Source organism: Maylandia zebra, linkage group LG17, assembly GCF_041146795.1.
Source record: "Maylandia zebra isolate NMK-2024a linkage group LG17, Mzebra_GT3a, whole genome shotgun sequence".
Taxonomy (NCBI): Eukaryota; Metazoa; Chordata; class Actinopteri; order Cichliformes; family Cichlidae; genus Maylandia; species Maylandia zebra.
Window position 1 is genome coordinate 33,240,511 of NC_135183.1, and position 11,480 is coordinate 33,251,990.

General features: G+C 39.2%; 1 protein-coding gene across 1 annotated transcript; it reads right to left on the reverse strand.

Annotated features, from left to right (window-relative positions):
• Nucleotides 1-1,312: 1,312 nt before the first annotated feature.
• On the reverse strand, nucleotides 1,313-9,398 carry ifrd1 (interferon-related developmental regulator 1). Its single transcript, XM_004560837.6, has 12 exons — nucleotides 9,178-9,398; nucleotides 7,399-7,503; nucleotides 7,210-7,291; nucleotides 6,034-6,158; nucleotides 5,760-5,917; nucleotides 5,579-5,629; nucleotides 5,177-5,355; nucleotides 4,954-5,062; nucleotides 2,578-2,712; nucleotides 2,277-2,405; nucleotides 2,073-2,168; nucleotides 1,313-1,951 (listed from the first exon to the last, which is right to left on the reverse strand). The coding sequence occupies exons 1-12, from the start codon at nucleotides 9,203-9,205 to the stop codon at nucleotides 1,865-1,867; spliced, it is 1,284 nt and encodes a 427-aa protein (XP_004560894.3). The 5' UTR covers nucleotides 9,206-9,398; the 3' UTR covers nucleotides 1,313-1,864.
• Between the last annotated feature and the right edge of the window lie 2,082 nt (nucleotides 9,399-11,480).

The window sequence follows — 11,480 nt, forward strand, 5'->3', positions numbered from 1 at the left end:
CCCCCCTTTCATGTTTGCACTGAGTTGGAGATGCTCTGTATCTCATTGTAAACTGTATAGTGACAATAAAGTCATTCTATTCTAAAATAAGTCACGAAGTAACGAAATACTTAGATCCACATACTGTATAAAACAGATGGACAAAGAGTCTAGAAATCATGTTAAACTGCATTCTTCTGGCCAGCAGGGCCAGTTTCTCTGGTTTATCTACTGTAAACACCTTCCTGGTGAGTTCATGGTGTCAAATTACAGTTTCAAGCCTTATTACAATGAGATTTTTTTTTTTTTTTTTTTTAAAGATATTAAAAAAAAAAAAAAAAAAAAAAAAAAAAAAAACTAAAAAGGTTCTGATTAGAGTCAAGAATAAAGCAAATTAGTCTTTAGAGTGGGCCCATATGATAGCATGTTTCAAAAGAAGCATGAAGTCCCAAGTCAGTGAGAGAAAAAAAAAAATAAAAATAAAAAAAATAAAAAATAAAAAGGCTCCCTTCCTCTTAAACTAGATCTGACAACATTGTATCTTACTCAGTTATATAGTATTTGTATTCTTTTTATTCTATTGTATATAGCATTTTATTCAATTGTGTACATTTATGTACAGTATCCCATTCTTATCCGATTCTAGTGTTTTATTTTTTGCTATGTAACTTTCCACTGTAACAAAACAAATTTCCCACCTATGGGACTAAAGGTTATCTTATCTTAGTTTTAGCCTACAGCTACATCATCCACTCCACCCAAATTGAAGGACCGGTTTTCCCCAAGTAGACACAAAAAGAAGCAGCTCCGTTTCAGCTTTCTGTCAGTAATATTGTTCAACCTGAAATATGAGGATGCTGACTGGTGATAGGCCTGCCTTGACCATGTGACAGTCTATTTTTATGGCTCCAAAAGAAGCAGCCCGCTGAGGTTCACCTTAGGGGAGAGTTAATATGTTGTGAGCTTTGCGGCTGCTAGACCTCCATTATATCCATCTCTTGTGTTCCAACAGTTTCACCTGTGACAAACTGCGCACCGCCTTACTCGCTTTCCCTGCAACACCACTGTTACCTTGGCTGCAAGATCCTTCACTTTGATATGTGGAAGTAGTGCTGAGTAAAATTTCTATTGCCCTTTCAATCAGAATGACCTTCATATATCTGCCAACAGTTCCAGTTCTCAAAGCTACTAACTCAAGGAACTTTTCCAGCCGTTTCTTTTGCAAGCTCTGCTGACACTGTCCCAAGATACTGTATCAGATCAATGAATCCAATTATAACTAATTCATAGCATTGTATATTGAATACAGGAGCTGGAAAAAAAATAAGAACAGTTGTTGCAGCTTTTCAGCATTTATTGCACCATCCTCAACCTTTACATTACATACACAACACTAAATACACTATTTTAGCTTACACATAAATAACGCTAAGTGTGAATTAATTAGATAAACTTATTACAAATCCAAGAGTTAGGGACGGTCACATGTCTTGATGTTACTACTTAATGGTACGAGAGACAGATCCATCAAAAATGTTAATACCTGTGTATTTCATTTAACAAGGAAAAAAAAAAAAAAAAAAAAAAAAGGAAATGTGCATGATACCCAACAAATGTACACCACCTTTCTGTGAACAAACTGTATTCAAGTTGTAGTCCACCTAGAATCTGTTTAATTATCAAATACTCACTTGCTGTAGGTGACAGAAAGATGTTTTCCCCCCAATAAAAAGCAACAGCTGTTATTAAAAAGATATAAGCCTACAGAAAGTGAGCATTTGATACACAAAGAGATCTTGGGACAACTGCATTAACTTAGGCTTGTGACAATTCATCTAAAAGCAGGAAAGCTTGATAAATAGCTTATTAGAGTCAAAAGAAATTATTAAAACTCTCCCACGTCCACCCTCTTGTCTCTGAACTTGCTTCTGGCCTTGGTCCGAGCCTTGAATGCAGCAGAGTTGTGAAGATGCTGGAACAGAAAGAATTTCAAGCGTTCATTAACAAAATGCCACAAAACTTTGAAAGCATTGATACTTTTAAGCTTACAAGAACACCACAATGGTTTAAATGAGCCTTCCTTGCACACCTACCCTTTCAAAGCGAGAGATTTTCATGGCCTTCATGGTGGCTGAATCAACCAGCATAGGTGGTCCCAGTTCAAACACGTCTCTGATGAATTCATTTGCCTAGTTGGAAAACGTTAACAAAAACGTCAAGTCCAGTCACTAGCGCAAAAGAAAGACACTAGTTTATCACAAACTCCTATTGTACATAAAGTGTTTCTAATAAGATACCTGTAGGTGGTAGTTCATTCCAGAGCCCACGAATTCTCTGAAGGCATCGTATGTCCTCTTTCTGACCCAGCTGTCAATGTTCATTCGCTCTGTGCCAAAGCGAATGGTCTCAGATTGGAAGGCCCCCTCCTGGAAGAGAAAGCAATATAAATAAGTCCACGGTCAGACACCATCATTCACTGTCTCTACCTCCAAGGAGCTGCTGTTAAGTTTTACCTCTGTTCAATTATGTTGGTTAAAAGCAGGAAATTAACATCCAACTGGCAAAAGGAACATGGTTCACCTGACATGTAGCGCTTACCTCAACAGCTTTGAGAACATCCCTAAACACCGAGCGCTGCTTCCTCTTGTCAGTCTTGGCTCTGTGCTTGTTGCAGTCTGTGGCCAACGCATTCAGTTTATCACAAAGTTCATCCCAGCCATCAAATTCAAAATCCTAAATAAATGCAGTGGGGGAAAAACAAATAAATAAAATATGCAGCTAATGTGTTTTAAAAAAAAAAAAAAAAAAAAAACCCACAGACAGCAGGGCTCTAGAGTGCGACCAAACTTCTCCATGGTGCGACTCATTTAAAAAAAAAAAAAGAAAAAAAAAAAAAAAAAAAGAAAAAAATACTTGGTCGCACCGGTGCAACCAAGTATTTTCTCGGAAAAAAACGTTTCAGCAACCCTAAACTCTTCGTGTGTTCAACAACAGACACACATTATGCCCATGTCGTGTTCTAAACCAATCAGAGATACTCAGAGGCGGGGACCTCTGTGATTGGCCGTGGTCCAGATATTCCTGCAGACCTACTTGTGTTTACGTTTGAAAGTGCGGGCAGATAGAGAAGGGTGAGTAGCCCAGGTCAGAAGTGTATCAAGTTGGTATTGAGAAAATATGAAAAGAACAATTGATAACTTTTTCGTTAAGTTAAGGCCTGATCAGTCCAAAATTCTGAGCCAGCGCTCTGACACGGAGCCATCAACCTCTCTGTTTTTGTCAAACACTGGTCCGGAGACGGCATCAGAAAATGAGCCACATAGATCGACTCCCAGCCGGAGTCCACTGAAAGTAAAAGTGAGAAAATGTATAAATTTCGATTCGAGTGGCTTGACCAGTTTCCCTGGCTAAGATACAGCCAAGCTGACAATATGATGCACTGCATTTATTGTCGCGAGTGTGGAAAGATCATGGCCGGCAACACTGCATTTGTCACTGGTGCTAATACGTTTCGAATTGAAACCCTGAAAAAGCATACAGCATTGAGAAGACACATTATATGCCGCGATAAATGCTCTGCCAAAATGTCCCCGCTCCCCACTGCCTTTCAGCGGCAGGCAGGAGTAAACAGGTCATCGGAGGAGGCCGAGATGATCATTAAGTTTAACATCGCCTACAATATTGCAAAAGAAGAAGTTCCGTTTACTAAGTTCAAGTCAGAAATAACTCTTCACAAGAAAAATGGCTTGGACATAAACCCCACATACAGCAATGATGTTGCGTGCGCCCAGTTTATAGGCGTAATCGCTGACACACTGAAAAAAAAGAAGTCAGTGGAAATTGCGAACAGTACATACATGGCCTTCCTGATCGATGGAGACGCAGACATTGCCACAAAAGAATGTGTCTGTGTACGCTCGTATCTTGCAAAAAGGAAGACCAGCGAAAAAGTGATTGGACACATTGAGGTCCAGCATGCCCATGCCCAAGGTAAGCCATGTCATGTCACGTAGCCTATGTATATGATTAATAATATTACGTTGTGTTACTGAATTAACCATATCTAGCATATTCTTATCATTGAAAATTAAACATAGCAATAATACATGAATATAGAAACTCAAACTGAAAAAGACTGCATTGTAAACTCTTGATCTGATAAGTAAATGGTATATTTTTTAATTTGTTTAGGAATTTATGCTGCCTCAAAGAAAGCATTTGCTGCTCTTGGGGACCAGTGCAGTAACTGGTTGGATAAAATCATTGCTATGGGGGCTGATGGAGCTGCTGTTAATTTGGGCAGCAAAGGGGGTGTCAAGTTAATCATTTTGAAAGGTTGTTAGTTAATCATTTACAAATCAAAAAATGTGAACATGTAAAACTGCGGTGTTAAGTAATGCGGTTAAAAAAATTTGGGTACGCCTAACTTTTGTGCTTGTACGCCTAAATTTTGTGCTGGTGCGCCTAAATTTTATTTTTAGGCGCACCACTGCAACCATGGCAAAAAGTTAGTCTAGAGCCCTGGACAGAATATCCGGCTCCTCTGGGGCAGGCCAGCAATCTCAACTAAGAAATCCTGGCATAGCATTGTTATGGACTGTATTCCCAATGAATATATAACTTGTATGCTCAACTCCATCTTGGACTCTTTCAGTTTGGGGCTTTCCCCAAACTGAATTAATTTGCCTGACTATTGATCTTACTGTGATTTGTTTTGACTCCTGGTGGGGTTGCGGTTTACCTCAACTGCCTTGTATGTGCCTCATAATGTTGTATTGCCTGAGCTAAGTTCAGTTCTGGTTCTTGTGTACTTTTTTTAGTCATTGTCTGCTACTATTGGGGGAAGAAAAAAAAAGAAAAAAAAAAAAAAAAGCACAGACAGGACGTGCCACATGTTAACATTTGAATTAACAAAAGAAATTAACTTTAGGATAATCTGGTGTTGGGGAAATTAAACAGCAATTGCAAACTTACAGAATCGATGTCCCTGGCCAGCTCAAAAAGCAGAGCAATAGTCTCCCCAGCTGCAATCCTCATGTTCACGTCATCACTCTCGAGCAACCTCTGCAGTTTAAGAAGGTGTCTGCAAAACACATAAGCAATTCTTACTCCACTTAACTTGGTTGGAGAGCAATAAACTAAAAGCAGCAGAACTTGTGATTAAAAAAAACTTAAGGGTTGGCATAAAGGAGCTTACTTCTGCAGGATGTCTTTGAGCTGGCTGGAACTGCAGATTGTGAGCAGCAGTGCCCAGGACCGCAGAGAATTTGTGTGGAGCTGGCTCATTTGAGGACTGATCGAAGGACAAGTGCCATCCGCCTTTGCATAGGACCGGGTGAACAGGTTCTCAAAACACTCCATGGTCGCTTGCACATCCTAAAGAAGCAAACATCAGTAAGCTCTACTTATTACCACAAATAACATGTTTCCGACTTACTGAAAAAATTACTTGAGGCATGTTAGATTTCAGCAGCACATGTTTGCATGAGTGCCACTCATTGATATAGCATTATGTTAGAACTGATGAGTAATATATGACAAATGAATGTCAGACGTGCCACTGGTTTGCACTCAAGCCAAGACATGATCAGAAACTTACCAATATGTCATCCTCAGCAACTAATGTGCAGAGGCCCAGACTTGTTGCTACCTATTAAGAAACAAAATAAACAAAACCATATCAGTTGTTATTTCATGGAAAAATCCAAAAATGTGGTAATCTTTTTTTATTAAGGGGGGTGCATTTATTAAAGGGGATCAGTACAATAAAAGACACTCACAGCCTGTCTGGCTTGTATGTTGGCTGATCCATCTGCCAGGATGTTTTTGAAGATCGGTTTCAGCGTCTTGAACACCTCCTCGCTCTCAATTCCTGAGCCCAGCTGGATGCACAGCAAACAGGCTAAAGAAGCTGCTGCTCGCTGCTCCTCACCTTTGCCTAACACGAGGAAGAAGAAAAAAGCCAAATGATTTATGAGCACGAAGACAAACATGCGCTTAGTTTAAAGCATTGGAACACCTGCCATCTCATTGACAGCAACACGTTTTTAGTACCTTTCTTGAGGCAGCGTTCAATACTGTCTGTGATGGTCATCCTTCTCTCTGAGATGAACTCATACAGGATGCGTGTAGCCATTGCCGTCTTAAGCCCATCTAGTGCCCCCTGTCTCGTCTTAGCACTGAGGAAAAAAAAAATATATATATATATATATATATATATCTCTCACCATAAAAGTGATAACCATTATACCATGAAGCCATTTATCAGAAAATACTGGCAACCCTCAGTACTACCCCTCAGCCTCCTAGTAGACACAACTATGATATCAATTACAAATAATACAAAACCCTGTTCTTGTGTTATCAGAGTTACAAGATTATCAGAAAACTCTGACATCAACGTCGAGGGTAATAACTATAAGTTATAAGTCTATAGCAGGTTTTTTCAGGATGCATGTGGCCAGTTTCAGCAGATGTATTCAACCAGCCATCACACAGCAGTTTCTCAAAGACGTTGCCCTTTCAGGTAAACAAGTTGAGGTCAATTAGCTTGTTGATTTAATTTTTTTATTTATATATAATCTTAAGGTAATAACAAAAATATTTGTAAAAAAAAAACCTATACAAAAAGTTAAGAATGTGACTTCACCCATTTACTTTTATATAAAAATGTTGTTTGACAAGTGAAAAGAATATCAGCTGAATAGATATAACAGATTTAGCAGCTTCTGGCACTTCTGGGGAATCCCTTCTATAATAATCACCCCACTGAGGAAGCCAATGGTGACAGGGCCTTTTTGGGATGAAGTCTATTTTTAAATTGACAAGCCTGCAAACTCCAATAAAAACTTCCTGCACTGGACTCACTGTTGCATACAACTCAAGTTACCCCGCGTTTTTAAAACTACATTTGAAATTTCTTGATACATGCTCATCATCCAGGTAAGGAAATCCCAAGTGTCCCACATAGCTTTTCCAGTGGGAGAAATGTTTTGTCACTTCAGAGTGAAGTACTTTTTGGGGTGTATTTGAAACATCAACCCTGTACCTTTGTTAAACTGGCAAGACAACATAGCAACGCTGCATAAAAGGGGAAAGCATTTCTAAATGGTGCAAGTGTTACCTAAAACTCTTGCTCTGACAGGATTAAGTAACTACATTGTTGATCTCTTGTAAAACTGGATCCAAGACAGAGGCAATATAGATCAGATAACATTTTGGTCATTTTACCTCTTATCTACTGTGCTATCTATGAACCCCTTCAGTTTATACTGGAAATCCTCCTGGGCTGAATCCTCATTGGTCTCGCCACCTTAAAAACAAAAAAGCATTTAAGGAGGTCGTAAACAGACTTGTTTGATGTGTTTAAAGAACACACACGTTCAAACAGAGTACAGTCAGGGGTACACACAAACCTACCTTCATCTGCTACACTGGTGGCGTCACTGAAGCTGCTGCAATGACTGAGGGTCTCAATGGAGGCATCCTCATCACTAAAAGGCTGCACAGCCCCATGCTGGCCCCCTGAAAAACAAAACAAAGACACATAAGCACGGGCAATCAAATGTAATTCATTAACACAGAGCCGTAGGTCATTGTGAGTCAATTGTGTAATCCAAGCGTCAGGCAGGTAAGGCAGCATACACTGTACTTATCTAATCAGCTGCCTGTCCGTTGCTATTGGCCTTTTCATTATCTCATCCAAAAATAAATATGCACCACGTTGTCAAAGTGTGCTGCCTGTGTCAACAAAATCTTCAGGTTGGAGGGGCACAGGCACATCAAAAATGACCTGAAACAACATTGTATGGGTAACCGGTATGGCCCGGCAACCGCAGCAACTGTCCAGCAAGAGGCAAACACAGTTTGGGTACAGCCGAAAAATACAGGAGTATCACGTCTAGTATTATGTCACTGAGGCATAGGAGGAAGTAGATTGTTTTACTAAGCAAAGTCCACATCAGACAAGTTACTATCAGACAATTTATTATCCACGTAGTAGGGACAACGTGGCTGAAACGGAACAGAGCGAAACACGATGTATTGGAAAATGTTCTGGTTACTATAATAGCTCTAGAGGGTGGGATGGGCAAAACATTCACAGCTAAAAGAGGCTGCTAAAATCTTGGGTGAGATCTTTACGAAACCTTATAAACAAACAAGGGTTTAATTTAATCCCACTTAAGGTGAACTCTGCTACTGCAAAAACTGGACAAACTTCCAACCCCACCCAGACTCAACAGGCTTCTCTGCCTTGACCTGAATTTACCTCTGGTAGACAGGTTTCGGTGAGCGTACGACGGCAGGAACCCGCCGCTTTTAGAACACAATGTGAAAAATACTTCCGTTATTCATAACAATCAGATCTAAAAAAAATATTAGCTGAAAATAAAATATCCGTCTTTAAACTGATTAAAAATAGCTATTTAAGATCTGTGTGTTGACGTGGACTGTTTTCCCCACACGACAGCTGATTTCTGAAAACCGGGTGCCGCCTCCTTCCTCCCTCCGAGTCCAAAATGTCGGACTTGTGCCTCAAAAACAAATATATGCAGTATGTTTAAAAAAAAAAAAAAAGACCCTTCCTCAGTGACACAATATGATACTCAGGCTTCAAAACTGCTAATCGGGTATCAATATCATTTTCCCACATAAGGCTAAAGATTAATCGAGGTCAAAGAATTCTAGTTTCGTGTGGTTTGCGTTATATACACTTTCACAAAAATCAAACGTATTGCTTTATAACATTTATGATGGTTATAATCGAATTCAAGGAAGAAAAAGCTTGGGTGTTTTACTCCTTCAAACGTTTATTTTTACTAAGCAACCACATGTGTCTCGCGTTGAAAGGGAGTGGGCATGAAGCTAGCCCTCGTTAGCTTGTGAAGTACAACAATTATTCAGGGCTTTTGTTGAGTAGCTCATGTTATACTATAATGTTGTGCTTTAAAGGCCCTTTACAGTAGCTTTCATATGACAGTATCAATACTATGATAGTACACTTTTTCATTAGCAGTGTTGCTTTGTGTGAGTACAGCTAGCTACGTTTTGTGTTTTGACCTAGGCCAGCCTCTACCTTTTGTAGTCCGTACTGTAAACACCTTCAGCTCCATTCGATGAACAAAGAACACGGAAAGAACTACAATTACCATCAACAAATACACAAGGCCGTAGCATAGCAGCCGCTAGTTTACTTACCCCTATTCTTTTTCTTGTTCCTCGGCATTTTCGTGCAGACAACTAGAAAATTTTAACCAAAAATCAGCCAATACACAACCAGCCTTTATTGTATTGTCTGGTAAAATGAAAATATTCCCTTGGCACAGTGGATAAAAAGAAATCGAAAGCGATCTTGGAGATAGACTGTGGGCCGAGACGATACATTTTCCCTCATAAACCAGGGCTACGTGAGTACAGCGCGGTTCTCAGTATTTATACGGCGGACATGTCACGAGGAGTTTTCCCGGCTTCGCTGGCCAATCCTGGAACAGGAAAGAGTGTCGCATGTGTTCGCGCGTGATGCAGTGACAGAAAGAGGGGAACTGTGAGTCCTGTTCTGTTATTTTGGGGAAAAACAATGTCTGTGTATACAAATTTGATACATTCTCCAAGACAAACCACGAAATCAAACGGCGTTTACGTTTACACAAAGTGTGATAACACCACATTAGACTGGTTACGTAAGTTTTAAAGTCGCAAGGTAGGAGGAGGAGGTGGAGATGGCTTTCAGCTCTGGTTGATTGGGACCCACAATAGCCCATCGTACAAGCTAAATAATAGTGAATAAATTCCACTGCAAGAAAAAACACATATTGTCTGACATAAAACATGTTATCACACAAGACAGTGATAATGTTCCACTGTGAGACTGCAAGTGTGCGTGTCTTGCAGTTGATCACATTATTATAGAGCTGTTGATGAGATCATGTTATGTATCTGTGATGAGACAAATATTGTCATTAGAGAATTGTGATGCAAAATGTTTCACTCGGATGCATTCATGTTTTTTATATAAAGTGGATTTGAAACTGTGCCTGTCTAGAAAGTTGAACAGTTATCGTCTACTTGACAGGGATGTGAAAGAGACTATCTTGGCTTTTCCCCTTTTAGTAGACAGGGACATCTGAGATACTTCTAGAAACCGAGCACTGCTTCAAAATTGTTGCATTCGTTTCAAAAGTGCACGAAGTAACACTGCTAGAGCCAATTAATTCTAGCTAGTTTTACACTGCTTCTGCATTTAGTGGCAGTTGCAATAGATGTCTAAAGAAAGACTGCACATTGTCAACTTTCTGCAGTTAAAAGTTAAAATGCTTAATCAGCCAAATATGAACCATTCCTAAATCTTGCACTCACTTGCCTCTTTGACAAATATAACTTGGGATTTTGTTTCATGTCACACTCACATGCCAAATATTAACTTTATTCATTTTACATCTTTGCCTCTAAAAGCACAAACACAATAATAATGCAGTAACTACATTCCAAATCCAGCAATCAGCATTTTACTCCTAGTCAAATCACAGTATAGGGCTATTAGTTGTTCCTGCTATTGACTCCTTCTGGAGCTCCATGTATGCAGATTTGTTAATATTTGTTGCGCAGGATTGGTTCAACATAAAATGCCTATTTTTTTTTAAGCTGTCAAATTATTCAGACAGGTGCCGCTTGTACTTTTATAGCACTGTGCAAAAGTCTTGACCACCCGTTATTTCTTTATATCGTGCTTCCAGTTTTTAGTTTGTTTATTGAACCAAATAGCAAATAGTATCTTTGAACCAACAAGGTGATACCCAAAGTGCTATTAGCTGAAAACTTTGCATATCTTGGCACAGTGTGCAGTCTGACCTTCAAAAATCTGAGAAAACTGAACAAGTGGAGGGAAAAAATAGAAGTGTGAGGATCTAAAAAACACATTCAGTCGATGAAGAGTATTTGAAAGTCGTGTTCTTAAGAAATAAATTAAAACTTCAGTTTTCAGGAGGACATGGTCCCAAACACACTGACAGTGCAGTAAAAGCATACCTGTAACACTATCAGTCATGGATTGGCCTCCCCAAATCCAGAACAGAACCAAAGGCAGTCAACAACTAAAAAGCAGCTTTGAATGTCTTTCAAGAAGACTGGAGAACTACTTAAAGAAATTAAAAGAAATCTTACCTAAGAGAGTTCAGACTGTGTTAAGTTAGAATAAAGGTGATAATACCAAATATTGACCTTTAAGCTTGTTAGAGTTCATGTTTGGGCGTTATACACTGCAGTACGCATGTATTTACATGTATGTTTGCACAGTTCAATAAATCGCTAAACCTTTTTTTCTATTTCCCCAGCAAATTATAAAGAAATGAAGGGTGACTCAAGACTTGCACTGTGTTGTATTTTTAGCTAGTCAAATTTCAAAAACCGTATACAGGGTATTGGATACAATGTAATAGCCTGCGGTTTTTAGTGTATCCAATACACTGAGAACCACAGGCAATTGCAACATGCCTAAAAGCCTA

Bases quoted from the DNA above. Each gene is read 5' to 3' on its own strand.
- ifrd1 (XM_004560837.6), bottom strand. From the start codon at position 9,205: ATGCCGAGGAACAAGAAAAAGAATAGGG. The intron at 7,292-7,398 runs GTAGGTTTGTGT...TTTGTTTTTAAG, and splicing joins CACCAGTGTAGCAGATGAAG to GTGGCGAGACCAATGAGGAT. The intron at 1,952-2,072 runs GTAGGTGTGCAA...TTTCTGTTCCAG, and splicing joins AAATCTCTCGCTTTGAAAGG to CATCTTCACAACTCTGCTGC.